Source organism: Apteryx rowi, unplaced genomic scaffold (assembly GCF_003343035.1).
Source record: "Apteryx rowi isolate R43461 unplaced genomic scaffold, aptRow1 scaffold_172, whole genome shotgun sequence".
Lineage (NCBI taxonomy): Eukaryota > Metazoa > Chordata > Aves > Apterygiformes > Apterygidae > Apteryx > Apteryx rowi.
The window spans coordinates 193063-210746 of record NW_020447997.1 but is presented as its reverse complement, the minus strand read 5'-3'; the positions used below and the strand labels follow the sequence as shown (position 1 = coordinate 210746).

The 17684-nt window shown below is 36.6% G+C and overlaps 1 protein-coding gene across 2 annotated transcripts in view; it reads right to left on the bottom strand.

Annotated features, from left to right (window-relative positions):
- Positions 1-17684, bottom strand: part of UNC13C (unc-13 homolog C) — a 214103-nt gene that overhangs the window by 102722 nt on the left and 93697 nt on the right. For both annotated transcript variants that reach the window (XM_026060864.1, XM_026060863.1), the window contains 4 exons: positions 13291-13441; positions 9958-10026; positions 8503-8592; positions 7299-7427 (listed from right to left, as the gene is read on the bottom strand). In XM_026060864.1, the coding sequence (XP_025916649.1) occupies positions 7299-7427; positions 8503-8592; positions 9958-10026; positions 13291-13441 (439 nt within the window). The remainder of the gene's footprint in view (positions 1-7298; positions 7428-8502; positions 8593-9957; positions 10027-13290; positions 13442-17684) is intronic.

Below are 17684 nucleotides of genomic sequence, written 5' to 3'. Positions count from 1 at the left end.
GCCTACCTTTAATTTTTGGTGGATACATAATTCCCTGAACAAACTAAAATCACAGATTGCTCTTACACTAACCAAAAAAGAGAGCTTTGAGGAAGTATTGATACAAATCAAAGTTTGCCAATTGCAGAACCTCTTTCTTTTTGAGTAGTCATTAAGAAAGACTACATACAGTAACTTGATGCCTGGTAGTGTTACTTGGGGTGGCAAGGCTGTCCATAAGCACAGAATGGAGAAATGGCATACAAAGATACTAAAGTAGATCCTACACTTAAAAGCTCGATAACCAACTGGCCGAAGGCAGATACAGTGATATCCCTAATCTGTTGGCAGACCAAACATAAAACAAATAACAATGCCAGATGATGTCTCACTGTGCAGACATGACAGTACAGGTTTATATACACTCACACTAATTGACTTGGCTTCTTCTTGTCTTAAGGATAACTATTCTTTTAAATAAAAACATAAAAGATAGAGGTTTTTTGTGAGTTCAAGGGAAAAGAAAGGCTAAATTCTTGACAAGTGAACATATTTTGCACTCGGAGAACTGGCTGAGTGCTAGGAAAGTTACCTCAGGCACAGTGTGAAGTAGGATTAAAATCCACAGCTGTAATATCCTGAGACAAATCTACAAAGGCTGGATTGAGGAACACAGGGCTTTCAGCTTCTCCAATCATTGATTTTACCAGTTTGTTGGACAAAATGTCTGTTGTAGGACAAATAAAATAACAGTAGATAAATTCTTATCCATTTAAATTAAAGCATCTATCTGACAAAGGCTGAACTGTGACATTTAAGCACCACAGCACTGGTAGGTGACATGTCTCCTCAAAGAATGGTGGGACACAAACATTCTGCTAGGATGTAGGATTGTTCTGTTTTTATTTCTTTATACTCTGCTGTCAATACACACCACCTGTCTGGGTGCAACTTTGGTAAATACAACCCCATGATTTCAGAGAGTAATCTGCATGCAGACCATGACTGAGGAAAGCGTCAAGCTTTGGCTAGTTTTACTGAACACCTTTTTTTGAAAGAGAGGTTAAAATTAGTTTTTCATTTTAAAATCCAAACAGTCAGAGAGATTTTGTACAATCTTTACACAAAAGCCTCCAGGCAGACATGAGGCTTTAAAAAAATAAAAGGGCAGATTAGAAATTGGAGGGCTTTCAGAAGTCATTTCTGTGAGTAGTTCCACCACAGGGGTGACCAAATATCAATGATAGGAAGAAGTACAGATTTCCCACTAAATTTCAGAAAATCATATTTTCCATATAAAGAATGGTGGAATGGAAGCTGAATGGAAGCCAGGGCAGTAGCCCTGATTACTCCAAGGCTACAGAATGCAATCATATAGACCAGAAGCCGTAGACAATGAAATATTACTTTTAGTGGTACTTTAGTGTTTTTAAACTTCTAGTTAATATTTATTTGGGAGTATACACAGGTTATACACGATATGCATTGTATGTATAACATTTAGACCTTTATACATAAATATTACATTATATATATATTTATACACACACACACAATTTATATATATATATATATATAAAGTATGTACGTATGTACACATAAAGAATGGAAATTCAGCCTTCTACCATCCATTTAGAAGCCATTTGCAATCACTCAAAATGCATCCAAAATGTGTGAGGAATTTCACTGAACGAGTATCTCCTTTTATTTGTGAACCTGAGCAATGCTATTGCTTAGTATCCTAAATTGTTTTCATATTTGAAAGAGAAACCAAATACCATGTATCATTCCTCAGTACCAACTGAAAATAGGGATTAATGAGATCACAACAGAGAGAAAAGTATTGCTTAGTTCACATAAACACCCTTGCTGTGGAAGGCTAAGTAATAATACCCTTCTCCATTCCCCAGATCTATCAGTAGTTCTGTTGGTTTAGATAAGGATATTCATGGAGTAAATTCAATGGGAATACAGACATCTCAAGATGGGCCATAATTTTGTTATTTCTAAATCAAACACACTGAACTCCATCTTGAAATTATTAGCATTTCTATTTTCCATAAGTACACTGGAGCAGAATCAGAATAAAACATTAAGCTATGACATTAGTATGAGATACCTGAAACCACAAAATGAGCCTTTCGATCTGTTTCCACCTGCTGTTATACTCAGTTTCCCAATGCATCTACTTTTGGTCACAGTAACAGACAGGATATGGGAGCAGATGAACCTTTTGTCTGACTTCGTATGGCCATTCTCATGCTCATACTTGAAGAGTATAAGGCTTTGGAAAACAAACGAGGTTATTTGTTCATCTCTTCTGATAATACTACTACTACCCTCCCTAACTGCAAGGTTGAAGTCGTACAGCTTTTGTCACTTTCTCCTTTACCTGATCTCTGCTGCCACTGGATTCACTTGACTTTCAAATTAGTCATCTTGGACAAGCTTCTGCCAAGCAATTTTATCTGTAAGAACTGGTCTTTCCCTGATAGAGGAGTCTCAGAACTAGGTTCCAAAAATCACAGAAAAAATATATCCTATTGTTCTAATGTGTTTTATCAAAGATTTTTCTGTTACTGTGGCTAACATGCTGTCCATCATACACAATGCTAAAACATAAGGAGAAGTCTGGAAGTTCCCTTTGCATGCCAGCTCTGAAGAAAAGTTAGAAGCTTTTCAGTAGATCTAAAGCAATTTGGAAATATAGTAAGGTTCCTCATAACAAATATTATTTGGCACTGAAATTTCCATGCCTGAAAAATAGGACTCCCTGATGTAAACAGCTTTCACTACTGCACAACTTTATCCCCCCGTTTCATATTTTTTGAATGTACTATTATATGTGTTATTATAATATTTCTAGAGAAAAACAATCACCTGCCAACCTTATTGCTTCAAAAGCTATACTGCTGCTGCATACTGCTAGCATTTACCATGCTTCAGTCCAGGAATTATTGCCATCCACTAGGGGTGATATGCTGTGGCAAGATATTTACTTTCTAACTGTCACTGTCTTTCTGATAGCAATAAAAAAAAGAGAAAGCAGGGACTGCACAGCATATTTTGGGATTTTCTTCTCACTCTTCTTACATTGATCAACCCTCCCAACTCCAGCTTCCTATGCAATATTGAGGGCACATGCTTCCATTGTGCCTTGTTCTATTTTTACCCAAAATCAGAGAATTACACACGTTCAGACATTAAACACATCTTCTAAAAATATTGTGGCAGGCATCTTCAGAGAATTTTAGGTTGTAGACAGAGGCAAATGCAGAAGAAGGTAACATGAGTTACACACACAGATAGCATATATAACATGCAGGAATCTATCAAGTCTGGCCAGATGAAAACACTGCTGTTGAAATAGACTGTCTAGATTCCACTTTTTCATAACATCACCCACAATGCGATTCAGCCAAGCAATGAACCATGGTAAAGCCCTGAGCCAGCACTGGGCCTGAACAGGGCAAGAGCTGCCAACCTTTCCCCTGTGTGGGAGCAGGTGGTGGCACGTGTATGAACCATTTCTTGCTGCTCTGGGGTTCATCTGCTGCAGCTCTCACTCCTCACAGCCTAAACCTCAGCTGTGCAGTGAGAATATGAACTTGCTATGCTGCACCACCATGCAGTGATGAACTCAGTTTCCTTTCCTCTCCCTGGGAGGAGGCGGCCTCCTCTGACGGGGAGGCGAGCAGATGTAAGAAAACGGTTAATAAAGAAGGCCTAAGGATCGGATTTGGGGTCACCTTACTATGGGGTTTGGGCATAAAGCTAATGAAATGTTGACTACAATATTGGTTACTTCTTCATTATTATAACTGTGATACCACACAAACCAGTCTGCAGTGCACCTGGATTCATTGGAAAACTTCCAGAGCTATAGATTCCAACAAACCGTACACTGTTCCTGAGGGTAAATGCAAGTGCAAATAGACTGGTAATAGACTAAAAGAGGAGAATGCAGAACGCAGTCTCTTCGTGCAACCCTAGAGCTGATGCAGAATTTAGGTAGTAATTTGAATGATCCTACTCATCTCTCTATTAAAGTTAGATTCATTAAATTAGATTCCTGAGAACTGCCTCCCACTAGCTGTGAAACCGAAACTTTTCCTATCAGTTATTAAGATTATATTTGATTGTTGCTTGATTACTATTAGTGAAGAGTAACAAACACAGAATTGGGCAGAGATTAACTGCTACAGTATACATGTGGAAAGATCCACATGTAAATGGTGTGGTGTATTTGCTAATTCTCATCACCCAGTTACCTTCCAAACTCATCCTGAATCACAGAAAATGCAGTTTCATCTACAGTGAAACTAATTCCTATCTCACATTACCGGTGTCTGATTTTGTACAAGAGTTTGAAAGAACGTTAGCTGCAGGAGAAGGAAGAGACTGCTTAAGTACTGACATGATCTTCCCTTCCTGCACACAGTATCCTGAAGGACAAAATACAAGCCCTGGATTCAGAGTTTCACTCTTTTGACTTTCACACACCGTCTATATAATGTTGCACAGTGATACTCCATATTCCAATCCAAACTTTCCAGCAAACTCTTGGACTGTGTAGTTGGCAGGGTTTTGATACTGGAGATAAAAAAAGCAATTGGAGGAGAAGCTCCTGTAGCTTTAATACTAGCCACTGTGGAAAGTTGCCTAGGAATGGAAAGGATTGCCATTTTTACCTAAATTGCTTTCCTAAAAATGCCTGGGGAAAAGAAAGAACAATGTAACAATGTACCTTAAGAGCCTAATTTCAATAAACTTAAAGACCTGGTAGTAAAACCACATGGCACCCCAGTTTAAGGGGGAAAAGGGTTTCAACTGAGTTGGCAGTTTCTTAAAGAAATAACAGTGAGGGCACAAACAGGAATTTGTCCAAGGCATCTGCCAGGAAGGAGTAGTAAAGGACTAATTTTTTTACACCAGTAATTCTTAAGTGATTCAGTAAAAGAAGGAAGTATATATAAAATACATTTACGTTAGGACGAGAAGCGGAAAGTAATTTAAGTAACTACAATTCCTAGAAAGACAAATAATTAGACATTCTATTGCAACACACCTGCTCTGTGCTGTAGATCTAGCATTTACTGCACATACCCATAGCAAACTATATTTACTAATAAATATGTTGATGAACACCACAGGAGCATATGCAAAATATGAAATAATCTCCAAAGTTGCACAGAGATGGATCCAGCCATGACTGCAATGCTGTAGTCTTCTCGAGTGGGACCTAGCCAGAAAAAAACTGAGAGCCACTATGCAAGTAGTCCTTTATACAAGGTATGAAAAGGCCTACTGTTCTCTAGAACTAATCACTGGTTTTAAGAAACTGTTAAAACAATCACTTTTTGTAAGTATTTATCAGCACCAATACAAAGGTCCTCTACAAAGGCTTTTTTTTTCTGAAAATTTTCCAGAGGCCTCACTTCTGCTCTGATGAGAAAGGAAAACAAATGTTGAAATCATGACTTTTTTACAAAGTGGAGCTATTATTATCTGGCCCCTCTGTTGTGCTGTGAGTGTACCACCCTAATGGGTTATATTGATATTTTTGCCCTTCTGTGATTTCTGAAAGCTTCTCAGGTTCCAGCTTCTCTCATAGTTATAATGTCTGTTCTCACGGGTATTATACGTAGAATACAAAATATGACAGCAGTCTACAGCCAGTAAAGCACTCCTGAGAAGGGGACGGTCACTTTTTAGACCTGCAATTAAGCTTCTTTAGAGGTGTATTCTGCCCTCAGCTGGATCTTGGATTTGGTAATTGTATGAAAAAAATCTATGAATTTAAGCAGCTTTTTCTCATTCTTACTCATACTGTTACAGACTGTGCATTTTAATCTACCAGAGAATAAATACATGTATATGCACTGAGTGAAAGAATGCATGATGAATATCTTACGGAGTACAAAAAACAGATTACTGCACAGCCGTCTTTCCCTCTCACTCTTAGGCCTTATATTATGACAGGATAGTTACATCTAAGTTCTGACACCATACAGCTCTTCTTATTTATTCATTATGTAGGATTCTAGTATAATTTTTTTCCCCCAGAAATGTCTTTCAGGATTATTTTCAGGATATATTCACTCACTAATGTAATTTCACAGAAATAAAGACAAAATAAACAAAGCACCTGTGTAACAAATTGTACCTTTTTACAAAGGTAATGAATACATCATTTATAGTTCACATATTGCACCCCACATAATATGCATTTTTTTTAGTGGTGACAAAGTAGCTGGAGCAAAGATCAATTTCAGGCACCTTAACAGAAATTCAAATCATTTAAGAACTTTTTGTTACCCAACAGCAAAAATCAATACAAAACTGACAAATAATCATTCAGAACTTTCTTACTCAGTGTGGGTCGATGCCACTGCTGCATACATGAAGGCTTGAGGTTACTGAATTTTGTGTTTATCAGACAGTCCTTACTACAGCTCAATACACTCAACTGATTTTCTAGAAGAAAAGTTCTGCCTATAGGTGGTAGTGAGAGATTCTTGTGTTCAAAGTTTGAGAGCTAGAGATGAGTTTCCTCATAACTGGAATAAAATATAAGTAAATCCATTCTTATTTCAGAAAAGTTGAATATAGTATGTACTGGCTCCCCTAGAATGCAGAGACACACCTGCTAGTATTCCTAGTTTGAACTCAAGAGAAATGCGCTTTCAGATAAAATCTGATGTCTATTATCATGTAGCATCAACATTCTTAATCTAAAATACATAAAGGCACTTTGTGGCAAAGGCACTTCATCTTTCTCGAGGCAGCTACTAAAGCTTGGATCCAATATGCATCACAGTCATTAAAATATAAACCTGAAGTACTGGAAAGACAGTACATCATTTTCAGCAAGTGATAATGTTTCTTTTCTACAGTCACTGAAGGGAAATTTATATAAATCTCTGGATGAAGCCACTTAATTGTTTTTGAAGAAATATTGCTTTTTAAAAAATTATTTGCTAATTATAGATCTTAAATGAACAGTAATCCATCTAATTTCATCTTCCATAAAGTCACTGGACAATTTTATTGTCTCCTCCAATGTGAAAAAATGAATTTATGAGTTGACATTTTCATTTTGAAATTCATCTTGTTAATCATTTCAGTGTTTGTAGCCATCTGCAAGTTTATTTACTATATGCTGCTCCTTTTCACATAAATAAAGCAAAAATAATCAGAATGCTTTGGTATAAAGGAACACCAGAACTGTTTGTATTTACTTATTGTAAACTAACAATAATGAATGAGGAATGGCTTGCTCATGAATAAGCAATGAGCAAACTGCACATTAACCTTACCTGATCCATTAGCTGCGAGTAGAGGTCATAGCAATTGTCAAAAATGTATTTGTAAGTTGAGTCCAAACAGGCTCTTACACAATCTTTCACCACAGTACTGGCTCGAGGTGGGCTCTGCAATTCAAGGACCTAATAAAATATTTCACAAAACCACAAAATGATAGAATTTCAGAATTAGATGGAATAGAAATAAATGCAAGTATTGTAATGAATATAGTTCTCTAATACAGGATAAAAAGTGATGAAATATAATAATGATAAAAATAACATTTACATTATGTTGACTTAAGGCTGCCTTAGTTTAAAGGTGCATCAAAACACATGCTGAAGTTAAGCAAATGAACTGTATCACTGAATTTTACCAGAATGAAATTGTTCATATAATGAAAGAGGCACACATGAGTCTTTAGGCTTTCCTCTTTAGGAAATCATTAAACCATATAATTACGTGCTTTCCTCTGAATCAGAATATCTGCCCAAATAGCCCCTCATTTTTTAAAGCAAGAAGTTCAGCTTTTTACTCCACTATATGATACATTATTTTGAACTTCATCTTAATGAATCATTTTTATTTTCATTATACAGTGCCTAACACACTGAAATCACAAATGATTGTGATAAATCTCATTTGCGTTTCTGTATTCTCATCCAGTAATACCAATTTGTACTATTCTCATTCTAAAAATAGTTCAGATCTTGACCACCTAGATATCAATATTTGGAATAACTAAAGCAAGCATAGTATGATCTAATGTTGTATTTTGCTGTTTGACACATAATATCATGATACTACTATGAAAACATTATTCTATATGATACATGTTCCTAAGTAGTCCAACTGATTTTGCTTTATGTGTCTTGACATTAAATTAATTAAATAGGCAAATTTCTTGTTGCATTCAGACATGGTAAAACTAATTATTAAAAAAATGAAAAGACAGTTGCTCATTTCTCAAGAACAGCTTTATTTTACCACAACGATAATACAAAGTCTGAATAAGACAACTTCACTTCAGTAAACTGAGAGATTTAATTTAAAACTGAAGTAGATGAACTGCATTGAGAAACTAGAATAGCAAAAGCATTCCTTAATCTCTAGGTTTTGATAGCAATAATTAAGAGTAGAAAATTGGGTATGAACTTCCTGGAAAACAAATGGCAACTGCATTTTTTTTAAAGTCTTTGTGCAGATAAAGTACAATACCTTCATTCGAAAAAAAGTGATGCTGGTTAGCAGGTCCACAGTTGATTTCAGATCTTGAAGTCTTTCAGAATTGCTGGCAGGAAAATTATCCTGGTGAATCAGGAAGAGAGGAATCACGTGAAAGGGGAGTTAAAGGCAAGATCCCTGAACAGCTAAGAAAAAAACCCTCCAGGAAAACAAAGATGCTGCTTGGAAGCATTAAAATGTTCAACTGTTGCCTCAGTTCTGCCTATGAGGAAGTCAGTAATAAGTGTGCCTTTGACCTGAATGGGAGCACTTCTGATAACCCTACTGTCTTTGATTGTAATATGAATGATTTAAAATACTGTGATTTTTTTAAACCATTAATGGAGTAAAAAATACTACAGAAATGCTTTGGAAATGATGCTAATGTAAATCATCTGTGGATTTTCTATGGCACATACATCACTTGCAGGCATAAATTCAATCGTAAGCTTAATGAAGGAATTATACATGAAATTTTTGCTATTTTCTCTAGGTTAGCAGGAAGACTGAGGGGAAGCGGTGTTATTTAAATGGCTTTGTACTAACAAAACAGCAGCCAAATACATGTTCCAAAAAAAGCTGGATAACATCCCTTAAAATTCAAAGAACCTAGAACGAACATATCTGCTGCATGAAGATTTTGGTCTTAAAAACTGTGCACTTTCTACTACCTTAGAGACCTTGGGGTTCTTTTAAACATTCCTTCCCTCTTTCAGTTTTAGAAAGCAGGCCAGATGAACAGAGAAATCCCTGAGCTGGAGGCTGCCCAGCCTAGAAACTGAAAGAGAGCCCTAACTAATGGGGCCCTATTCATTTGCAGACCATCCAAAAGTTTCATGAGAGAGAGGGAGCTGAGAATGATATGGCAATTGGCAGGTATTCAGTGCATGCTTCTTCCCAGAAAAGTTGGTTTTGGAGCTTACCTCAGCAGAAAGAACCTCTGTAAGACAGAAATGAAACTAGAATTCCTAACTTTGAGACAACTCTCTTTCAAAATTCCTAGGATCATAGCATGGAGGCCTTAGCAAAGATGTCACCCTCTCAAAATAAATGCAGCAGGAACTGTGATTTGCACTATATAAGTCAGTGAAGGTAATTCCCAGATGAATTAAGTTAATTAAGTTGTGGATTAATTAAATCAAAGTCCTTCAATTCTGTTCTTTTTCTTGAATGTCTGGCCATCCTTTTGCCCATTCTTGGCTATTAGATTTTGGAAAGAAAAGAATGATTTGTTCAAACTGGAAAATTATTGTTGTTAAAATGCTTAAATCCTGAAGTTTTTGTTCCCAAGGATTTGGGCTCTCCTGTCAGCACCCAATATTTTCAGCTTCTACACCACAAGAGGGATTAATCTCTCAAACTCCTTTAAGCAGATAAAGCACACATAGATATTTATAAAAAAACCCAAAACATTTGATTTGTCCTCTAGGTAGGATATTTTGGACATACCCTGTATTTAGATAAGTCAATCCTCAGAGAATTGTGCAATTGATCCAGCAGTTTTATAAACTTTTCTCTCTGTAAAAAGAAAACAAGAATGTTGCATAAGAATTGCCAAGTTTCTGTAACTGATGGTATGACCATAGCTCACTTTTTTTTTTTTTTCCAGAAAGCATATAATCTCCTGCTTTCCATTCTTAATCAGTTTGAAAGATAGATTGTTTTGCAACGCTCCATATAAAAGTACTGGTATGAAATAGCTGTGTTTCAAAGCTGGGAAATGTATTTTTTTTAGCACTTTGCTTTTGCTTTCTATTCTATACTGTGATTTACCTGGTATGCATTCAACACTGCGTGGCTGTGTAACACATTAGTGAGGTGAAGTAGACTCTCCTATACAGTATTTTCCTTTCTTAATAGCTGATGCATTTTTAAACAAATAACTCAAAATATCTAGAAACTATAAAACACTGCCTGAAGTCTCTGACCAAAAATGCAACAATGGCATCAATTCAGTTTAAAGCCCAAAGTGTTAAGTTATGTTACCATGGCTTATTAAAAAAGACCAGCTTATTAAATTTTTATATTTGACTTGTAATTGCTTACACTCTTGGAAAAAAAACCCCCACTTTCTCCTGCCTTTAAGATGTAAGAAACACTGTTCATTTGGAGCACAATTTGATATAAAAGTATGTGACTGAAAATAAAACCAGAAAAAGTGGCTTTGTGACAATAAGCCAAATAATACTATGTAGTTACAGTTTTCCCTTTTAAATGTGGAGATGAACTTGTTATCTTGATAGATGAAGGTGCAATGAAAACATTTTGCTGTGAGATACCGAGGTGAGCTGTGCCATTTCCAATACTGATTAGAGATTCTAAATACCAATCTTCATGTTAAAACATACTCTATAGTCCACCGCACAAAAACGTGCAGAAATCCTTGCCAGCCTACGTGAAAGGAGCAGACTGTTGGAAGTAGCAAGGTCCGAGCTCTCAGAGTGTGTGATTTTATCCACACCATTCCTGAAATAAGATGTGCAGCAAAATGAAACGAGTACTTTCTGCGCCGGCTGTTATCCATCGTGGAACACTAACCTACACCCTAAGCCACTAGTTTGGCACAGTTCCCTTAAGGGATGAATAAAAAGGGAATTTTTTGTCACATTATAAATCTGTACTGAAATACTCAGTAAGCCAAATCTGTCCCAGCTGCTGCCTGAGGACTTGAAATTCAGATGTTCTTTTTGATGAATGGTGTGCAGCTATACACTAACAAATGTCTTTTGACCCAAGAGAGAAAAATAATCTTTTTCCTGTAAATCAATTGTTTGAAAAAAGAGCCCCAAATCTCTATTAGTGATGCTTACTACTGTTTTTTTATCCATCTGTTGAACTATGAATTGGATTGGAATTTGCATCAAAAGAAAACTGGCATTAACATCAGAGAGAGGACTTAATCTCCCTCCAATCTGAGGATAAAGGAAAGTAATTCTGATCATTAGCAAAATGGAAACAAAGAATAGAAAATCCAGTAAAAACATTCTAAACTTCAAAAGCTGGATGAAACCCAAAAGTCTAATAGGACCTGAATGTTGAAAGAGTAGTCTCATTTCTCCAAAGATTTAGAACCATTTCATAATAAACCATCAATTAGCTTGTACAATAGAACCTCAGTAAGTTCAGAGCAATATTCCACTATCATGGTAATACTGTAATTAAATCATAAATAGTCTGATAGTGTTTTTCATCTATAAAACTTTTTTACTTTATAGCAGTGGGGCAGCATTACTATTCTTCTTTCAAAGCAAAACACTAGCAGCAAGAGATAAAGTTCCAGTTCAAGAACATGCTGTCTCCAAACTAAAGACCTAGTCCTGGCCACATTTACATGCAAGTGCTTCAACCAGAATTAATACTTAAAAGAAAAATACATAGATATTTAAAATAAATATTTTTCTAAAAAATTACTGAATGGACCTAAAATTCATGACTTATTTAATGGAAAACATTTTGCAAAGTTATGACATCCCTTAAATCTGAAAATATATTCATGTTAGTACTACTTTAGGAGTATTTAGAATTCTTTATAGTGGTAAGCAGTTGCATCAGACCCTAACAACACTCAGGATTCGGCAATAATAAAAAAAAATCAATCTTTGGTATTATGGTATTATTACTACACAAGGTGAGTTTTATAGAAAACAGTTTTATCTCAAAGATGGCTGTGGATGAAATGCAAACTAATAGTTAGTTCCTGTGGACACTGTTCCTGTTGCACCAACAGGTGATCATCAGGTGATAAGGATGGAGAAAGCTAATAAAGCAGAGAGGTGCAGATGACAATGAGAGACAGTCAGTTATATCAGGAACTCTCTTTCCTTCACTGGTGCAAGCTACGTCACCAGTTGTGCTATTCTTTGCTACACAGAGATCATGTCAGGTGGATAGAGGCCATCTTTGCAATTCTCCCAATAGTATGATTAGTTCCATGTTCACTGGGTCAACCAGAGGGTGAGCTCACGGCCAGTCTGCGAGATGAAAGGGAGACCTCACAGTTCATAATCTGTGCAAGGATAATGGAAAGCCCTACAGGTAGAGTAACTGCAGGTCAAGTGGGTAGTTCAGAGGGTTGTCACATAAGCATCACCTCCATTTATTTGTAGGTTTTCTATAAGCCTTTATCAGTCAAATGCAGTTGGAGTACTTAAGGAAAGACCAGTTATCCTTTCTGAGGCAAGCTCACAATAGGCTTGTCACTGAACAGTGAAAGGTATGTGTCCACAGACAGAAAGTAGAGAAGAAATAAGGACTACAACATGCTGGCCTTCTGCTCAACATTTCTGAGACATAAATCCAGGACTTGGACAAAGCATCCGTTATTTCAACAAAAAAAGTCCATCATTATATACAAGTTATTACCTACAAATATTTACAGCTATATCCATTAGGTTTATATGAGTTTACTGACGACACTTTTATAAGTCTATACAACCCAAGAAAGCAAATGCAATCTATAGCTAGTACAGTGCAGTTAGTAGTTTGCATGCCCCATTACAATAAAAACAAAAACTGCCATTCAAGACTTTATTATTATGCATGTCTACCACCCCATATACCCTACATACCACTAAATAAGGAGTTTAAAAGGATAATAATATCTTCTTTAGCCTTTACACTGATTGATTGAAAAGATTCAGGGAAAAATTTCAAAAAGCTAACAACAGCTCTCATTCTTTAAAATGACTTCTTTTGAAATTTGAATTTTGAATTTAATATTGTATCATATATTAGAAAATAAAGAGTAAGATTAGTATTCTATTAAAAAGCAAGTCTACTTACCCCAAAATTAGTAGCAGCAAACCGATCTGAGGCAGATACGTTAGTTGTGGCTGTAGTATGAGCATAGAAAGCATTTATGTTGGCCAACAACGTACTCATAACTGCTGGCACACCAGGGCACATATATTTAGAAGATAGACAGGAAAAGTGCCTACAATTCAAACAAATTAACAGTTATTAAAGGTGGGAAGGATTCTGCACATTCTCTCACCACAGTTTCTTTTCAGCTCCAGTGGTGTAAATGTCAAGCACTCTCATGGACAATTGTACAGACGTACATGACAAGAATCCAGACATATTTGACATAATTGCCAGAGGTATTTTTAAACTGAACACACCAAATTCACATTTCCTTCTTACTCAGCTAATTCTGAATATAAAAATATGATTTGAATATCTTGTTATTAAACAATACATTAATTATTAAACACAAACTTAAATTCAAACATGAGGTTGTCACCATAATAGGCCACAAGAGATCTGTACTCCAGTAGAGAAGCATTTATCTATACTGACAAAAAGGCTCAAATCAACAATTGGCTGTAGCTTGTATTTTAGGTTACTTTATTACTGAAAAGTGAGACATCAAGTCACCTTTGGTTTTACCTTGGTTTGACTTTGGCCATGGCTGAAATTGTTCCACTGTGGTTCAGGTTAAGTAAAGGTTACTTAACAAGTCTGTTAAACACTGAACCAGCTCCATGTTGGAAAATGTTACTTTCAAAGAAAGGGAAAATCTGTCATTGAGCAGGTTTGGGGCTTCAAGAGGGGAAAGGTTTTAAGCTCCCATCTCCTGTTGAGTAGGAACAGATTTATGTTCCCCCATAAGCCTATAGCTTCTCTCCAGCTCCCTAGATCTGGAACATTTGGATCCTGGAGAGAAGCTACAGCACTGACATTCGTGTGGCATGGGATTGAACTAAAAGGGTGGTTAAAGCCACAGTTTATCTGTGTGCTGCATATACACAGCATAGAAATAGGGGCATGAACATATTTATGCAGTGAGGTAGACTACTGGAACAGCTACTGAAGGCTGAGGCTGGCAGTAGCAATAAGAAAAGAAGGATAAAAGATTGGGTGAGCCTCATACTCCCAGTTCCTAGGCTTTCTCTAACATTATATTCTCTTTCAAGTATTTTCATGCTGGACTTACACACCACATAGTCTTGTTCTGATGTGGTAATATATATCGATGCTTAAAGCTTGTATCATGCCACTTGTGTTCAAAGTGCTTTGCAAACATTTCTCAGCATTCCTGGAAGGTAGATAATTAAGTGCTATTATCTCCATTTTACAAAATTGAGGAAAGTTGCTCAAGTCTACACACCAAATCAATCACCTCAGGCAGGACTAGAACTCAGCGTTCCAAGCTACGTGGCTTATAGGGATAATACTACAGAACCTTTATTCAATGCTAGTATTTTTCAGGGGTGCTTTTAAATACGACAACACGAATTTGACAAAAACATCAGGCAGCTACCTACTGGCTAGGAAAATGCTTCAGCATGTCACCTATGTTTCCTATAACCTGTAAAACCATACAGTTCCTTTGTATAAAATACAACTGTGATGTCAGGTGATTTTCACCAGTTTCAGTTAATCTTTAAAGTTAATAGAAATCTCAGCTGATCTATTCTTCACATGCATTTTGAGAAATGTATGTAGAGATGACAGAACCATTCTTAAAAAATTTGATACCCAAAATAATTAACATATAATTGTACTGTTGACCTAGAATTACTCCCCAAAATCTTCAAGTGGGTCTAAGGATCCTTATTGTATAAGGAATGCCGAACTCTAGACAAGAAGGAACCAATAACTCCACTGACTCTTAGAGTCGTATTTTCAACATACGCTCTGCTGAGGGGAGAAGAGGCAGACAAAAGGGGCAGTCAGCAGCAGAGAGGAGCCACTGAGATTGTACTAGCTGCCCACAAGAGAAATGACAGACTCTGGAAAAAATAGTTTGGGTCTACATTTTAAGTTCAGTAGGATGTCTTCTGATGGTTCTTATTCACATGGAGCTACCCAAGGGCTGGACTGGGCTTCTATCTTGAACACAAACCCAACTTGGAGAAAGGTATTTGGAAAAAGGAGAAGGAACTATCCTGGCTTGGCTAACCCTGCCAGAAATCCTGCCCTTTACATGCGGTGTGATCAATCATGGCGTGGCGTTTGATGAGATCAAAAGTGACAAGAATGCCTGCATTCTTTCCAGTACTCATCTCTATTTCTTTATTTATTTTGTGCAGGCTCCCCAAAAGTGGTAAGATTATTTTAAAGCAATTCTACAGCTGCTGAGCAAATTTTCAGAAGATTTGCTTTCAAAGCCAGAAGCTACAGTTTATCCTACTGAGTTGTTTTTAGAATATTATCTCTGTTCTGTCATTGCTCATGACAGTTGAGCTTCCTGAGAGTTCAGAGTAAATGGATATCCATAGATATTAAAATTAAGACTCAGCATCTGTAAAAAAAAACCCAACCAACCAAAAACAACAACAAAAAACTATTATGACCTATACTTGTGATAGTGACTGCTAATCAAGTGCAATGAGAATGACAGAATTTCCTTTTTCCTTTTGTTTTCTGTCATTCCGAAGCATTAGGAAGTTTAAAATTATAAAAGCACATTTTGCTAAGTGCATGCTAATGTTAATCAGAGCCCTGTAAAGGGCTGGAGCTTTCCATTTGGGACAGGACATAGACATTGAAACTATGTCTCAGTTTTTTCACTTGGTTCTGGTTCACCTGGTTCTGATCAAAACGCAAATAACACCAGTGCACCTATCCTGCAAAGCCTGATTTATCTGAGGTGTCTCACTAAATAAACTATGTTTTAAGACTGAGTTTACAGATTATTCATATATTTATGTAGCTATACAGATTTTCAGACAATATCTACAGTTCATCACACTAACAAATTTAAAGGGTTCCCTTTTCAAATGGAAACCTTTATATAGACCAAGGAACAGTCCATGGATTCTAGGTGTTACTGCACATATTCTTTAACTTCGCAAATACATGATTCCAAATGGTCCCTCACTTTTTCACCCTCTTACTATCCCTCTCCCTCAAATTTACAGGCCCTTCCATCTGGAATTTCGTACCATAGACTTGTGGTATACCATATACCTGTTCTTATTTGATTCAACCAAAATTTTATCCTCCAAGCTACCTTTCTAACACCCCATCTCTACAAATGAGGTAAACTGGGGCTCCAAGTCCAACCTTACAGTTGGAAGTCACACCCTACCCCACACTACTGGCTCCCCCTGGCATCCTGAACTATAAGTGGGTATACAGTAGTGTAGCTGTGCTGGATGATGATGAGTGAAGCATCCCAGTCCTTCTTGTGTGCAATCTATTACTGGTGCTGGGATGCACTTACTCTGTATTTTATAACAAAGATTACACTGGAGCAGAGTGGGGAGCTGTGGCTGTCACCACCCAGCACACACATACCCATGTCACTTCAAAAGCAGTTGGCCTACTACCAGCAGCATAGCAGCACAGCTAGGAACTTCTGCTATAGACAGAAAGGATACTTTGGAAAACATTTTACAAAAGCTGGCATATGACAAGAGACTGTATAAAGTTGTAAAAGAAAAGCAAAGAGATTACTCATTTAAAGAAAAATAAGCAACAATTTTTAGAAAAAGCTTATTTTTTCTCATATTTTGGTTAAAGACATTAGATCACTAAAATCAAGTACTCTGAATTCAGTTTGCAATAAGATTATCTTAGTGACCAAACAATTAAAACAATCTAAATGTGCTTCCCTTCCTGTATCAACATAACTGAAATCTGAAGTGTGCAATATTTAAATTGCTGTTATTGGGGGAGCTTAATGACATATTTTCAGGAGCAGTAGCAAACTCCAGTGGTAGAGTACATTTTAGAATAGGATAAAAATAATTTAAAAATATAAATTTTCCAGTTCTCATTATTTACAGATATTTTCTGATTAAAAATCTCAAGACAAATGAGAGGCAAACAATAGCAACAGAAGTAGAGTTAAAGCATCCCCAACAGGTGGAGAATTACAGGTCACAATCTACTTTCTTTTCTTCATATTCTACATCAGGCCAAAGACCGCATAAAAACACTTCCTGTTTTTGTGGTTCTGAGATTGTCAGGGACCAACTTAGCTTGGTTCACCCTGCAGTAAATTGGTCAGTCTACTACTCTGCTAAGCTAGGTAGCAGAAGAATATTTAAAGTTTAAGAATGTGTGGCCATGCCTCTTCCCTATTTTGATCTCTGTTTCAAAAGCCTACTTGGGAACTCCCTGCCTACCAGATCATCTGGTAATGGTCTAAGTAAAAGGCTGGACAAAAGTTTGGGCCATTCTCATTTCCCTGAACATTTGAATCCACATAATGCCTCCAAAAGCAT